The following is a 17,337-nucleotide window of genomic DNA, read 5'->3' as shown; positions in this document are numbered from 1 at the left end:
TTAGTCGCATCTTACATTTCTTACCTGAGCTAGATTGCTGCCCTCCAAGGTAGTGGTTGCAGTAGATGCCTTGAAATTTTAGATTTTTAAAGCTTTTCTTCAAAGATAATTTTAAAAATAAAGAAAACATATGTAAAAGTCATCAAGATGCATTGCTTCCAAAAATCACTTTTTTTAAACGCAGTTTATTTTGCAGGTAGTGCAACTAAAAAAAGTAAAAACGAGGAAAAAAATGTGGCCTTGTCCTGGTCTTTCTTTCTTTCTTTCTTTCTTTCTTTCTTTCTTTCTTTCTTTCTTTCTTTCTTTCTTTCTTTCTTTCTTCTTTCTTTCTTTCTTTCTTTCTCTCTCTCTCTCTCTCTCTCTCTCTTTCTTTCTTCTTTCTCTTTCTTTTTCTTTCTTTCTTTTTTTTTTTTTTTTCAAAGAATGCTTCTTCTTAGGGTTGCTGTTGATTTGGCCTGTAGTTACTAGAGAAACTCCAAGGATCTCATTCCCTTTATGGTTCATGTCTAGGCATGCCTGGAGACCAGGGAGACCCATGATTTAATCTAAGTAAGAATGCTTGTGGTGTTTTAAATGACCAAACAGAAGATTGCATTTATTTTAGACAAAACCAGGAAGGTAGCTTTCAGAGCAATTGTTTACTGTTTTATTGAATTTCTGGGCTTTTGGTGATTCGAGTGATGAGGAAGGAGTGCTAAGGAGAGGAGATGAGGTTGGTGATTAGGAACAAACCCAGAAGAGTATAGAAAACACATACCTTCTGGTTCAGCTTTGGAAAATTTGTATTGGTTAAATTTACCACTCCTCAATAAAAGACTAGAGCGATGGGAATTGGGAATTAAAATGGAGAAAAACTTGCTCTCTTCTTTAATATAACACAGACACACCATTTGAACATTTTTTAGCCTTCATAGCTTTTGGAGGATGTTGTTTGGAGGAAGAAATGAAGAATCAGACTGATAAGAAATTGTTGGAGTTTAGCAGCTTCCTTTAAACCTATTTTCTAAATGTATATTTTCTCTTAGGAAATAGAGAACCATGTTTTGATTTTTATATAGATCAATAAACATCAGACTAGCTTATTAACATTTATGACACTCTATTTAGGAACTAGTTTACATGTTGATGCAAAACTAGATAGAAGTCAACATAGTGCCTTTGAAGAGCTAAAAATCAATGATTCTGTTCAATTATGAGAGGAGACTTTTTTCTAGCTAAAATGAACTGCCAGGAATTTTTATAATTTCATACTTCTGATTTCATTTCATTGTGTTCTTATTAGTAAGAGTGCACCAGATTCTTCATTAGCTTATTTATATTTATTGATTAATCAATACTGTTGCTTTCAGTATGAAAATGTTAAAGTAAATCAGAAACAATCTAAAAAAGAGACTTTATTACTGAAGTTGCTTGAGCTTTTTGTTAAGGATTCAGCAGTAGGAGCAAACACGTTGCATATTTGCCATCTTGAGAGAACACAGGATTTGTGGTCTAGTTGGAGAGATGATTTGTGTACATAATTAAGGTAGCGATGGTTTAGTAATTATATCAATATTAATATATAATTAATATCTATATATTATTTATATTATATATATTTACATTACATACCAAGATTGTTAGCTTTATAGATGCTTTAAGTCTTCTGAATAATGTAAGATTCATTATTATTTTAAAATTAATTTTTAATTAAATATTTGATAAATTACTTTCAGGTATGTAACATCGTGATTTGACAATTATATACATTATGAAATAGTTTGCTAAGTGTAGCTACCATGTATCACCATACAAAGTTATTACAATATTATTGACTATATTCCCTATGTTGTACTTTTCATCCCTTTGACTTATTTATTTCATAACTGGAAGTTTGTACCTCTTAATCCCCTTTACCTATTTTGCCTATTTCCTGAATCCTCTCTCCTCTGATAACCACCAGTTTGTTCTCTGTACTTATGAATCTCTTTCTGTTTTTTGTTTGTTTCATTTTTTAGATCCTCTACATAACTGAAATCATATGGTATTTGCCTTTCTATGTCAGACTTATTTCACTTAGCATAATGCCCTCTAGGTCCATCCATATTGTCACAAATGGCAAGATTCCATCCTTTTTATGGCTGAGTAATATTCCATTATACATCTCTCTCTCTCTCTATATATATATATACATATACATATATATATACACACTACTTCTCTTTTGTTTAATCGTCTATGGATGAACACTTCCATATGTTGGCTATTGTACATAATGCTGCAATAAATATTGGGGTGCATAATCTCTTCAAATTTGTGTTTTTGTTTTCTTTGCATAAATACCCAGAATTGGAATGACTGAATCATATGGTATTTTTATTTTTATTTTTTTGGAGGAATCTTCATACTGTTTTTTTTTATATAGTGGCTGCACAACTTACGTAAGCTTCATTATTGCCAGTATTTAGCAAAAAAGAAAAGGCAAATCACCGAAGGTGGACACACAGAGGTTGTACAGAAACTATGGGATAGAGCTGGATCTAGAAGGAAAAGTAGGACATAGATAAAGGGAGAAGATAGAGGTGGATATTTTTGGTAAGAGGAGCAATTTGTGAGGGAAAAATACAAGCCAGTTCATGGAGACCGTAACATATGTGGTCAGTTGGGAGAGCAATGAGTGTGTCCCCACTTGGGGAAATAAGATTAGAGATGTGGGTAAGTTGGAGATAGATCATGGGGGCCTATACGTGTCAGGCCACCAGGAGTTTTAATCTCATTCTCCTGACTGCAGGGGTCTATGACTTATACCACATGTTGTTCTGTGGTGATTAATAGAGTGGCATGGATTAGAGGAGGGGGAGACTGGGGAGACTCAGCATCCATTTAGGTAATTATTTTAATAACCTAGGTATGAAATGATATAGTAATCACTTGGTATGAATGGGAAAGATTTGGGGAAGGAAAGGGCATAAGACCTAGTGACTGGTTAAAGTGGAGGGAGAACAAGAAGAACCTCCACGTTCTAGTTTCAAAGATGCTGGGAGGCAAATCTAGTAAGATGCTAATTGTGATGCATTTATGCTCAGGCATGTTTAGTTTAGGTGATGAAAGGACTTCCGTAGAGTTGGATATTTGGGGCTGCAACTCTAGAAAGGAGGGATTTAGATGTTTCCTAAAGGTGCAACAGTTGAAGTCCTAAGGATGAATGAGATCTCCAGGAGAGGTATGCTGTCTTATATTTTACTGACCCTCCAACATTTGCTCTGGTCCTCCCAGGACAGAGCAAGGTGTTTTTCTTGAAGAGAAAACAGAGTGAGGTAAGCAGAAGGCTTGGGACTTAACTTTGAGAGTATCCGTGTCCTCTTGTAAGGGCTGGCAGTAAGAAGTAAATCTTGAGCCTACAAGGAGAAGCAGAAGAGAGGACTCCCACAAAAGCCAAGCTATTGTAAACAGGGTCATATACCTATATGAATTCAAGGGAATATATGAATTCAAGGGAAATAGTTGTCTGGGAACCATCAGGTCATAACGCTTGGTCAGTGGGCAGTAGATGACTGTACTGGCTTTTCCAGACTGTTGTTTCAGGGCTTTATTTATTGAGTCAGTGAGGGGTCCATGGACTTCTCTAGACTATTAGGAAACATATTAACTTTTCTGGCTGCTTCCCCCATACTGGTTAGCCTCTGTCGCCTCCCCAAAAAGTCTCAGGTAGATATTTAAGGATTTTAGAAGTAATTTTAGAGTTTCAGTACAGACAACAGATGATCTGAATGCACAGTTGAAGAAAGTCTATTCTTAAAAGCTCTAGAATGTGTTCTGTAACTTTATGAAGCCAAAAGCAGGAAAGTGACTGATTATCTTGTTAATAAATTCGTCAGCATGAAAATACTTTATGCCATTCTTTTAAGCGCCACTGGAGGTCTACTTATTTTTGTTTTTATTTCTATTCTCCCATTTGGCCCTTAATCCTTTTTTCTAGGCGGGGTTTGTATTCTTTAGTTTAAAAAAGTTTTATAACTCTGAAAAAAAGTCACATAATTCTGATTTATTATCTTTATTTCCTCTATCTCCATAGAATATATCTCAAGGATTTCATTAAGTTCAAACATTCAGTCAAGTGTATATGGTCTTTCCCCTTTTAGCTCATCTATAACTTGTTTAAATTGCAAGCTCCATTCCTACTTTCCGGGTAAAATCTTGGAGCCTGGGAGTAGTATCTTCCATTAGTAAGAAAATATTATTCTCCAGTACGCTATTGCATTTTTGAAATTAGCATTTCATAATAGCAGAGAGTGGTGCTGGTGTATATAACACACATTTACTATATTCGTACAGAGCACTATGTATACAGTTTCTTGCATCCTGAATTGTTTGCAGGCTAATATCTTGGTTTCCAACTTGATGCATTTCATATATATGTGACTTCACTGACATGTCAGTGAAGAGAAAGCAGAGCGAGGTAAGCAAAAGGCTAGGGACTTAACTTTGAGAGTATCTGTGTCCTCTGTAAGGGCTGGAAGGAAGAAGTAAATTTGGAGCCTACCAGGAGAAGCAGAAGAGAGGACTCTTCTGGTCCTCTGGGAGGGATATATATATATATATATATATGCCTTCTAGCACAATACCACTTCCATTATGATTACTCATTAAAGCACATAGAAAATACAAATAAAGTAGGAAAAAGGCTTGTCGTAAATACACTTGCATGGTAACTTTATGAAAAAGAAGCATCAGATAGTTTGATTCATTTAGTTTATCAGCAAATGTTTCACTTAATAGATTAGGTAGCTCTAAATTTAATATCTTTTGGGTTCAAATTAACATCACATAACTGTAGAGTTTTATCAGGTAACATTTTGCCATACAAATTTTGTTTCAACAATTAGTGTAACTTCCTTAATATGTGGTTTGAACATAATGGGATGGAAGAGTTCATGGCTTTATAAGATGGTACTACTTATTTGAGGTTATTAAAAAAAATACTCTTCTGTCAGAAGTGGGATTTTTTTGCTCAACCATCTGTATTTTTTTCCTCATTAGCAATGATGGGCACTTGCAAATGGCTGGAATTCCCAACCTAAGGAAGGCACACTAGGGAAATCAAATAGGTCTGCTGTTAAGACTGGCTATCATGTAAAAAGTCCAGTGAACATGATGTTCAAAGTAGATGGTATTTTAAAATTATTTCACCTCTTTTTACATCATTAAATATTGAAGTTTAGTTCAGATCAAGAAGACAAATGTAGAAGCAAATTTTCGAGGTTTACTGTTATTGATGAACCTTGGGGCTTGTAGATACCTTAGTGGTGGGTTGAAGTCTCTCATGCTGAAATGAGGAATGCAATTCAGGAAAGTCTTACCTTGTGCAAGGTCATTTTGATCATTTTCGAGTTTTCTACCATCCGATTCTGTTATAGGCTTAATAAGATGGTGAAATATGTCTCTGATGTGCTTCCCCTTCATTCTTCATCCTCATTCCGAATGGCCAGAAACCTCATTTCCCCCAGGCTTCCTTCCCTTTTCCAAACATCTCTGGACAGAACAGGATTCTTTTGTTCTACTAAGGATAACTCATTTGACATTTTCAGAGGGAAATCCTGAAAAGACAACATCTAATCAAGGAAATAAATGCCTGAATAATGGAAATTTTAGACATTATGTAGAAACAGTGGGAAAGGGGCATCCGGATGGCTCAGTGGTTGAGCATCTGCCTTTGGCTCAGAGCATGATCCCAGGGTCCTGGGATCCAGCCTGCATCAAGCTCCCCACAGGAAGCCTACTTCTCCCTCTGCCTGTGTCTCTGCCTCTCTCTCTCTCTCTGTGTCTCTCATGGATAAATAAATAAAATCTTAAAAAAAGAAAACTCAGTACATCTCAATCTGAACTGGCCACTGTTCTTTTTCTACCAGCTCTTCTGTTGAACTCATTTCTTTCTTTCTTTCTTTCTTTCTTTCTTTCTTTCTTTCTTTCTTTCTTTCTTTCTTTCTTCTTTTTTAACTCAGTTATTTCAATGATAACATTATTGTCTTGGCTATTCATGCTGGAAACTTGGAGGGATTTTTGAGTTCTGCATCCAAATAGTCCCTGTGTACATACCTGATTTCCTACTCTAGATTATAAACCTCTTGAAAGGACAGGTGAAACAAAATTTTTTTAACCCCACTGCACTTAGCAGCATCTCATGTGCAGTAGATGGTCATAAATAGTCATGGCATGAATGTCAATTATAATAGAAGTTCTAGTTCTCACTATGTCTAGGAGGTGATTTAAGTAAGGTGTTTAAAATCATCATAAACAAGTAACTGAAGGAAGTCTTGCATGATGTTTAGTTTCTATTTGTTCTTTTCTGAACTCTAAGTACATTGTTATTCTACTGTTCTATTCATAACATCCAGGCCTGCCTGGGCCTGTTGCAGAAAATATCACTAGGGAGGGTTCAAAGCCTCATCAGCTAATGGGTTGCACCAACTCAAAATGCACTGTAACAGTATGTCATCTGGGAAGGTGAACTAATGAAAGAATTATTAAACGCCTGGCACCCCTGCAGTATTATAAATGCAAACACTAACCATTTGAAAAGGAAAAATTTGAGGATATGCTAATGCATATGCTGCCTTAGTTCCAAAGCAAATTTTATATCAGCAATATATGAGTAGTTGTCCTGATTTCCAATTTTTTTTTACTTCTAACATAAATTAAAAAAAAAAAAAACCTTTGCAAAAGTTATCCCAGCAAAGGCTAGAAAAGATGAGGACAAATGATGCAAATTTGTGATAATAATCTTTGTTGAGCTCAAGGCATTACGAAGCAATCAAGAGTATAAAATAAATGTGAAATTCCCTTAATGGCTAGGGAGCTATCTCTCTTAATGCTCTTCTATCTTTGCTGCCCATTAGAATCACTTGGGGAAGCTTTTAAAAGTCCTGATTCCCTGGTTGCACTCCATTCCCTTGAAATCAGAATGGCTGGGGGGTAGATTGATGGCAGGCATCAATATTTTTAAAAAGATATTCAGGTGATTCCAAAGTACAGTAGTTTGAAAACCCCTGTAACTGAGTAAGAGGAACAAGAAATATATCATGGAAAGCTGAAATCAGCAAGTTACTATAAAAATGGAAGGTCATTAAGGTCCTAGTCATAATTTTATTTTTATATGTTTTGGGTATATAGTACATACTTAAATACTTAATAAATTGAATTGAACTAACCTTGTTAAATCATATCATTACTAGATATCCAGGTGTTCAACCACCATTTTCACAGTGTTTAGATGATCATTTCTCATATCTCCTAAAGCATCAAAGACAGTGCAATCCTATCTGTATTTCCAGTAATAATATCTATAATTAATTTCAGTTCATCACTGGTGAAAGCTTTAAGTTATACTCTCCAGCATGTCAGGAGCCATCCATATCCATATTTTACTACTACTAGCAATGAAGTTTATATTCCAGCAAGGAGGGAGTAATCCATTTCCAAAATTCCATTTTAGAGTCTGTTTTCTTAAAACATCCCTGGTACAAACTGTCTTAGATTGAGTTCCTTAGAAACAGCCTCTAAGATGGGAAACTGCATGCAAGTTTATTAGGGAGTCCTCTTGAGGGATACACATGAGAGGGTGACAAAGATAGGACTGGGTGGAGAGACAGGTAGACCAATGATGCAGTTGCAGTTGAGCACTCAGTCTATTTTATGGGGAGCTCTGGAGATGGGATAGCCCTTTAGAATTGCAAGGAGGCCAGGATTTTGTATCCCCACATTAGCCAGTCAGTGGCTGCACAGCAGGCCACCCCTTGCAGGGGATGGGAGGATATCTTTACTGTGAGGTAGTTTCCAAGAGTAAGTTCCAATGAGAGATGAGTTCCAATGAGATAAGCCATCAGCATTTGATAGTTCCTTCCAGCAGTTGGGGGATGATTGTGTTGACCCTGAAGAGGAGAACTGGTTGAAGAACCTCAGTATTTATTAGTGTTCAAAATGACCTATCTTTGGCCAATGGGAGCTCTTCATGTAGGTTTTTATGTCTTTTGACATGACCCACTGGTTTTGTATAGCTTTCTTGCTTTCTGATAAAATATATTTCAGGCTCATGTAATATATGACCTGAACTAGAACTGAAATCAGCCATTTCTCCAAGGATTTTTTTAAGTAAGAAATTGTATTTAGAGACCACAAAATGAGTATAAGGATTGCTCATTGATTCTAGGCCTTTCAGTGGACAGAACCAAAATATAAATTTTTGGAAAAAAAACCTCAGGTTCATATTAATACTACCATTTCAAATTTAACATGATAGAATTTTTACTTAATTTCCTTGATTTTTACACTTTTACCCTTTTCCTTACATTGAAAATCTTAGTTCATAGCAACACTAAAGTAAATATTTGTATTTCTCTATTCTAGTCTATTCTCTCTCTCTATATATATATAATTTCAAAAGAGTAATACTAATATTATGGTAAACTGGCTACAGAATGACATTTAAATATATACATCTTTCCATTTGGATTTTGTCAAAGTACTTTGTTTGATCTTTATTATTTTTTTAAAAAGATTTTTGTTTATTTCAGAGAGAGAGAGAGAGAGAGAGAGAGAGCATGAGCAGGGAGAGGGGCAGAGGGAGAAAGAGAAGCAGACTCCTCATTGAGCAGGGAGCCAGACTTGATCCTGACCTGAGCCAAAGGCAAACACTTAATTGACTGAGCCACCCAGGGGCCCCTGCTTGATCTTTATTGTACTCATTTGTTTTCACTTGTAACAGGATACATTCTTGGCATTTACAGATAACAGACAAAACGATAAGAGAATTTATTGAATGACAAAATTGGATGAGAATCCTGTTTCCTTATAGTGATGATCTAAATTTAACACAATGAAATATGATAGGTATAACTGCAAAATGCAGTTGTTCTATACCCCCTTTAATTAATTAATTAATTAATTTTAAAAGTTATTGTTTAATTAATTTATTAAATTTTTTTTTTACTGGAGTTCAATTTGCCAACATATAGCATAACACCCAGTGCTCATCCCACCAAGTACCCCCCTCAGTGCCCATCACCCAGTCACCCCGACCCCCCGCCTACATCCCCTTCCACTACCCCTTGTTCATTTCCCAGAGTTAGGTGTCTCTCATGTTTTGTCACCCTCACTGATATTTTCACTCATTTTCTCTCCTTTCCCTTTATTTCCTTTCACTAATTTTTATATTCCCCAAGTGAATGAGATCATATAATGTTTGTCCTTTTCTGATTGACTTATTTCATTCAGCATAATACCCTCCAGGTCTATCCACGTCGAAGCAAATGGTGGGTATTTGTCATTTCTAATCGCTGAGTAATATTCCATTGTTTATACCTCCCTTTAATCCATAAAGCATTAGTAAAGACTGACAATAAAATGATAAAGAAACTTACTATTTATCAATAAGAAAGGCTACCACTTTTTGAGCACTTATTATATGCTAGGCACTCTGCTAAATACTTCATATAATTTTATAATTTAATCTGGATAAGAGCCTTATGATAGTAGTAGTAGTAGTAGTAATCTATCATTTACAGAGCATTTATTGAGTACTTGGTGCTCTAGGCATTTTATACTTAATTCTCATAACAACCCTACAAAGTGTTCCAGATCTAGGAGTCTGGTTCCAAGGATATAGGTACTACACTTTACCCCCTTTTTAAAGATGAGATTTTGAAGATGAGAGAGACTGAGAAACTTCTCTAAATTTCTGGCAAATGAAGGACTGGGATTCAATCCATAATGCTTAATTTCATAGCTGGTTTCTTTTTTTTCTTTTTTAATGATTTCATTTATTTATTCATGAGAGCTGGTTTCCTAACTGCTCTGCAATACTGCCCTCCTGTAACAATTGCTAGGCAGGCTTTGGACTGAGTGCATTAATATGTCATTCATTGTAATCTTGTTAACAATCTGGGTGGGAGGCATCACTCTTGTCCCTCCCATTTCACAGATCAGAAACTGAAAGTTCAGGAGATAAGGAAGTTGCTCCAGATTACACGGTGAGATGTAAAGTTGCAACTCACATCCAGGTCTAACTCCAAAGCCCATATTCTTAAACATTATGCTGTACAGGAAGGGAAAGATGTAAAAAACCAATAGCATTAGTGAAAAAGACTAGCAAGTTCATTGTGAGGCAGTGGTGGGATGCTACTGCCAACAAAACGAATGGCACCTGAGGCTGCATTCTAGAAATACAGTATTTGCAGCAAAGGAGGAGACAGTCCCACTCTAATCTGTAATGGTAGAGCATACCTGGAGCATTTAGTGTCTTTCTGGGCTCTGCAATTTAAACAAGCATGATCAACATAGCTGAAACTCCTCCACAGGTGAGCCCCGAGCCTGGTGAAGTGTCTGAGTAATGTGTCTATAGGAAGAACTGTTAAAAAGTTGAGGTTAGCCTTCTGAAAGAGAAGACCCAGGAGAGGCTGGTATTTGAAGTGTCTTCTTGTGGTGGAGTGTTAGATAGTCTATGGTTCCAGAGGGAAGAACCAAGGCTTCTGTTAGGAGGAAATAGCGCCTCCAATAGCACTGCTTGGTATTTGGAGCTTTTTGAAATGAAATGGGCTTTCTTTAAAGGGAATGAATTCTTTTTCACTGATGAAGAACCTGAATGACCACTTACTGTGGGATTAAAGATTATATGTCAGGTGTGGTTGGTTCTTACATTTGAGTGAAAGAATCATCTGGAAGAACTTGTGAACTACTGGTTCTCAGGCTTCACCTTTTGAAGTATTGATTCAACAGATCTGGGATAAGGTCCACGAATCCACATTTTTAATAAGCGGCCGGGTGGGTCCAAACGGGGTGGTCAGTGACCCACACTTTGAGAACCAGTGAGACTAGATAAACTCCAAGATCTCTTCTACTTGTTTTACAAATAAACATCTTAGCAAAAGACGTGTGTAGTCAACATAACGATTGTTCAAAGAAAGTTGTCTTAAATTTTATATGAGATCTAAGACAAAATATTTTAATATGTTGACATTACAATTAGAGACAAAATGGAATGTAGGATGTTAGATATGGAAGGTGAAGGCTTGATTCTCAATCTAAGTCATAAGAGATAAGACTTTAATCTTATAATCAGCAAAATAGAAGAGACAAATCCAAATGGAAGATCTTTGACCATTTTAAAGAATTTACTCTACCTATAGCAATCTGATGGGGACCTGGAAGGAGCTATCTAATTACCCTAATGGACAGCACCTGTGTAAGGTTAAACACACCTGTCCTGCCCTGGGACCCAGGATTATATAAACTTCAGCCTAAAACCAACAGAACAGGTGTGGGGGAGGGTGTCTTCTAACTGGCCCACTTTCTGTTGGGGCCAAAGCACTTTTTCTGGCAAGTATCATGTATGTTTGATTAACCTTAACTTTCACTTGATGCATGCAACCTGAGAGCCACATTTTAGTACTACTATATCCTGAAATGTTTTGCTCTCTGTAAATGTTTTTTAAAAGCAGTGCTTGGGTATAATTTACTGTCCCATATCAGGGATTTTTTTTTTTATTTTATTTATTTATATTCATGAGAGACGCACACACACACAGAGAGAGAGAGGCAGAGAGAGAAGCAGGCTCCAAGCAGGAAGCCTGATGCAGGACTCAATCCCAGGACTCCAGGACCATGCCCTGGGTGGAAGGCAGACACTAACCTGGTGAGCCATCCAGGGATCCTGACTTTTTTTAAAAACTTAAGTTGCATAATTGTGTTTCATTTGTTTCTTAGGTGTATTAAAGTTTTATTTATTTTTTTTTGTATTAAAGTTTTAAAAAGAGTCTTTTTTCTTTGAAAATACTGAAAACTGGTTGAGGAATTAGTATTCATTGGTGTTTTGTTAATTGATAGTTATCAATGTGCTTCTTTAGTTCATAAAGGATAAACAAGTGATTTCTGTTTTAAATTTAAGGTCCCTAAAACTTCCCAATGGCAAATACACGTTGATAATCAGTGTGACCTGTTTCTATTTTATTCTCACTTCCTTTTAATGATTACAGACCTCCTTTCCCTTGAATCATGAGGGATGAAATTGCAACTGCAGTTTTCTTTGTCACAAGATTGGTGAAAAAACATGATAAATTGAGTAAACAGCAAATAGAAGACTTTTCGGAAAAGCTGATGACGATCTTGTTTGAAACCTACAGAAGTCATTGGCACTCTGACTGCCCTTCCAAAGGGCAAGCCTTCAGGTGAGAGCTGGTGTATATGATGGCAAAGGGAAGGAAGTAGCAAGTGATAACCGTTGGCAATGATTCTTTTGCCAGTGTCTGAGGAACAAAAGTTTTATGGTCTTAAATTGATTGGAACGTGGGCTTGAGAGCAAGACATGGAGCAGGTGGCAGTGCATAGTTGAAAACTATATAGTTTAAATATAGTTGAAGACTATAGGGCAAACCCCTTATGTAAGGTGGATTAAGCTGTCTCTATCTTGTGCTTATCACAAAAGATATGCAGAGAACATTCATCACACTAATTGTGTGACTTAGTGATGCAACTCACATTATGAGTAGCTGTTGTTACAAGTTGATGGTTCTATTCCTAAAACTGTGGAGGGTGGGGACTGGGTAGGGTTGCGGGTGAGGGTGGAGCTGTTTGTTCATCACATGATTCTTCTACGAAGGTGCCTGTCACCATGTCTTTGTTTCCCTTTCCTTGCTTTTTAAAGGTGTATCAGGATAAATAATAATCAGAATAAAGATCCCATTCTAGAAAGGGCTTGTGCTGAAAGTAATGTGGATTTTTCTCACCTGGGACTTCCAAAGGAGATGACCCTGTGGGTAGATCCCTTTGAAGTGTGCTGTAGGTGAGTAATCTCATGGGAGGTGGTGTGACCCCCTGAAACCGTGTGTTGCATAGTTCTGTACACCTAGGTTAGTGGCAAGGAGGGCACTGGCTGGTTAAGGTTTCAGATGCAAACTTTATTTGCACAAACTTCCGGTAGGAGTGGATGGCCTAGAAGCACAAAGGCTTCACGTAGTATTTCAAATTTGCCTTTGATCACTACACGTTATTGCCCATTGTAGATTATAATGCCTAAGTATTATAAGCAGTATCTAGGCGGCAGAGAAGTTGCAATGCAATCCATTAGTTGAATTGAAAGAAACTAGTTTTTGTCTTTTTCTGAAAAATTCACTGCGAGCCCTTACAAAGACCGCCGTTAATTACAACCCTGTGCTAACTGAAGGTCACAATGTCTCTTAATTTGCTTAACTGTCAAACCATTTCAATATGTTTTTAAAAATATGAGTAAAGGGCAGCCCTGGTGGCTCAGCGGTTTAGCGCCGCCTTCTGCTCAGGGCCTGGTCCTGGAGACCAGGGATCGAGTCCCACGTCAGGCTCCCTGCATGGAGCCTGCTTCTCCCTCTGCCTGTGTCTCTGCCTCTCTTTCCTCTCTGTGTATTCTCATGAATAACTAAATAAAATCTTAAAAAAAATGAGTAAAATAACTTTTTGCAAATGAGTAAAGTGGTCTGTAGAAAAAAAATTAGAGATAAAAAAAATCTTGTGAAATTTTGGATCCCTGATGAATACTTTATTTTCTTCTCCTACTTAGGTATGGTGAGAAAAATCATCCATTTACAATTGCTTCTTTTAAAGGCAGGTGGGAGGAATGGGAGCTTACCCAGCAGATCAGCTTTGCTGTTAATAGAGCCACTTTAGACTCCACCTCAGGCATTTCCTCTGATGAAGAAAGTTGTAACAAAGAACCTCAGATCATTCCTAAAGTCAGTAATCCGAAGAGTATATATCAGGTAATGTGTGTTCCAGTTCTTCTATATGCTTTTTTTTCCCATTCTAATTCTAAAAAAAAAAAAAATTTGTTCACTGTCAAAGTGGAAAATGGAAAAAATATAAACATTTAAATCACAATATTAATATTATGGAAACATTTTTTCTTCTATATGCAGTTTCTCTACTTGGCTGAGTGCTCAGGAGCTGCATAGTCTTCTATAGTCCTGTTTCTCCATGTAGTATTTTTTTTAAGAGTTTATTTATTCATGAGAGAGGCAGAAACATAGGCAGAGGGAGAAGCAGGCTCCCTGTGGGAAGCCTGATGCAGGATTCGATCCCACAACCCCAGGATCATGACCTGAGCCAAAGGCAGATGCTCAACCACTGAGCTCCCCTCTCTCTGTAGTATTTGAACACAAGTCTCCTTTAATCCAAATTCCTTCATGATTAAACATTAAAATTAGTGGGCTTTTTGCCAGTAGAAAATAACATACCATTTATAGAAAATTTGGAATATTAAGAAATGGTTAAAGGTCTATAATCCCACCACAAGAAAAGTTTTCTAAAAAAAAAATGATAAAGCAAAATATATTTTAACCACAACTCTTAGAAAGACAGGTATATTTGTATGTTGGAAGTAGGTTTCATTAAACAACACTCATCCTTATTTTACATTGTGCTCCCCATATTTTCTATTAAAGTGATTTCAATCACCTAAATTGATTTCATGACTCAAATAGTGGCAACCCTCAATTTGAAAAACATGGATCTAGAGAAACTGTTGACATTGTATGTATATACTGGTTTGTATGTTTTCTGAAATTAATCCCTTATGTTAAAATAATTTAAATACTTAACATTTTAATATTTATTTTTTTCCCTTGTAATTTACTTAACTAATCTATTACTGGCAGTCATCTAGATTATTTCCACATTGTTGTGATATAAAAGCCGATAATTTGTAAAGATTACTGAATTTTAAGTTATTTCTGGATATTTGATTCCATGTCTATGGAATTACTGGGTGATAGGATAGGGACATTTTACTGTTCTGAATGTATGGCCAAAGTACCATGTAGGAGGTTTTGTCTATTTGTAGTCTAACCAGATCTAGGTGAAAGTTTGTATTTTATCATTTTTCCTAAAATTGGTTATTCTCATTTAAAAATACATTGCTGAAGATGTTGTTATAGACTACTTAATTTAAGTAAACATTAAAAACAAATCTCCAGGTGCCCAAATGTTTTGGGTACTTGTTTTATGAATTTTTTCTTCACCAATTTAGCACTTGAGGTCTTAATATATTATTATTACATTCTCTTCAAAGGTTAGAAATATTTTTTTAATAAATTAATTTTTATTGGTGTTCAATTTACCAACATACAGAATAACACCCAGTGCTCATCCCGTCAAGTGTCCCCCACAGTGCCCGTCACCCATTCACCCCCACCCCCTGCCCTCCTCCCCTTCCACCACCCCTAGTTCGTTTCCCAGAGTTAGGAGTCTTTATGTTCTGTCTCCCTTTCTGATATTTCCCACACATTTCTTCTCCCTGGTTAGAAATATTTTAATCCCTTTTCATATTACTGGCAAATATTTTTTCTGTAGTTTCTAAACTCTACAGTTTATTATATAATTCTGCATGTATAAATGTTTAAAATCATGTAATGACATATATGCCCTTAATTCTTCTTTCTTATTTTTTAATTTTTTACATATATGTATTTTTTAATTGGAGTTCAATTTGCCAACATATAGCATAACACCCAGTGCTCATCTCATCAAGTGCCCCCCCTCAGTGCCCATCACCCAGTCACCCCACCCCCTGCCCACCTCCCCTTCCACCACCCCTTGTTCGTTTCCCAGAGTTAGGCGTCTCTCATGTTCTGTCTCCCTCTCTGAGATTTCCCACTCATTTTTTCTCCTTTCCCCTTTATTCCCTTTCACTATTTTTTATATTCACCAAACGAATTAGACCATATAATGTTTGTCCTTCTCCGATTGACTTATTTCACTTAGCATAATACCCCCAGTTCCATCCACATCGAAGCAATGGCAGGTATTTGTCGTTTCTAATGGCTGAGTAATATTCCATTGTATACATAGACCACGTCTTCTTTATCCATTCATCTTTCGATGGATAACTCTATTCTTATGCGTAGAAAGGTTTCCTTCCATCTGGGGATCAGATCTATGGTCAGCTATATCCTCATGAAACAATTTCTTTTCAGTGTGCTCTGCAAAACATCATCTGTATTGGTCATTTGGGATGTTGAAAATGGATATTTCGAGACCTCAGCCCTAGAGGTCATGATTAGACAGCTTTGGGTTAAGCCAATGAGGGGAATGGTGGGGTAGAAGAGAACCCAAGAATATACATAAATTTGAAGACGTGTTTTCAAGTATTTTAGTTGGACTAAAGATTTAATTTTGTTAAAAGGTATGACATGACTTTATTACCTTCCTGCCCCCTATGCAAGCCAATTTTCCAAGGAGCATTATCTGCTTTGATTTTTATTCATTTGTACTCTCTATGCTTTCTGAAGGCTTAGCGTCTGAGTTATGGGTTTGTTTAGTACTTAGGTCTAGCTTATTACTTTACAGATGACCTTCATATTTTCTTTTTCACTTTTCCCCCCCAGGTTGAAAACTTAAAACCGCCCTTTCAATCTTGGTTCCATGTCTCCCGCAAAAAGAATATGGCAGATGGCCGTATGGGCCTCCTAGGGAACACTTCTCATGCATCGCATAAACATCCTAAAGGTCAGAGGTCTGCTGCTAACCACCGGGTGGACAGGTACCACTGGGTGAACACAAACCGATAATGCAGTGGCTGGGCACCTCGTGGCATAGAGCTCAGAGGAGCTGCTTTATTTTCTCTAAAACAGAAGAGAGTCTAAGGTTGTGAAGCCCACAAAACAGAAAAAGTACTCCCATCAGGGACTAGGGTGCCATAACGGTGAATCCTTTCACACAGATCATGACTATGTTCTTAACTGTACTTTTAATTTGTATGTAATTTTGTATGAAGTTTTATATAACACTAATGAATGTATTCAGTAAGGTAATAGAATGAAGATATTGACCTGGGATAAGATTCAATGAATTATGAAAAGCAACAGTTTAAATAAACGCACTATGTTTTTAATACTTTTCTAGTTCAGTTTTTTGCAAGAAAAAAGTTTGTGTTTCTTCATTAGCCCCATTTAAAATAGGTATCCTGTTATCTCCTTTGTTACCTATCATCACTACTTAATTTCACAAGACCACTGGGAGCTTGTTTTAAAATTACTCTTTAAGATACAAAATTCCCTTGTTTGTGTCTTCTAAATATTTTGATCTATTTCTATTTGTAAACCTCTTATGACTTATAACAGTGACAACTGCTCATTATAAGATTGAAGCTAATGGAATTAAAATTAAAAATTTGATTTAAAAAAATTTCAGCTAAGCAGAAAAAAAAGCACCAAGAAAAAAAAAATCCCTCCTGCCATCCAGCCAGAAACCACCATTATTAACATTAAATAGTGATTGTCTTTCCAGTCATCCTATACATGTATATAGATGTAAGAAGTGATATACAATTCAATAAGAAAA

The 17,337-nt window shown here is 36.4% G+C and overlaps 1 protein-coding gene across 1 annotated transcript; it reads left to right on the top strand.

Annotated features, from left to right (window-relative positions):
* Positions 1-12,024: 12,024 nt before the first annotated feature.
* On the top strand, positions 12,025-16,678 carry BTG4 (BTG anti-proliferation factor 4). Its single transcript, XM_055304779.1, has 4 exons — positions 12,025-12,197; positions 12,674-12,811; positions 13,562-13,760; positions 16,383-16,678. The coding sequence occupies exons 1-4, from the start codon at positions 12,025-12,027 to the stop codon at positions 16,563-16,565; spliced, it is 693 nt and encodes a 230-aa protein (XP_055160754.1). The 3' UTR covers positions 16,566-16,678.
* The last annotated feature ends 659 nt before the right edge of the window (positions 16,679-17,337 follow it).

The sequence above is a fragment of the Nyctereutes procyonoides genome, unplaced genomic scaffold, assembly GCF_905146905.1.
Source record: "Nyctereutes procyonoides isolate TBG_1078 unplaced genomic scaffold, NYPRO_anot_genome, whole genome shotgun sequence".
In the NCBI taxonomy this organism is placed as follows: Eukaryota; Metazoa; Chordata; class Mammalia; order Carnivora; family Canidae; genus Nyctereutes; species Nyctereutes procyonoides.
Note: the sequence above shows the minus strand (reverse complement) of the source record. Positions and strands in the feature narration are given on the sequence as shown.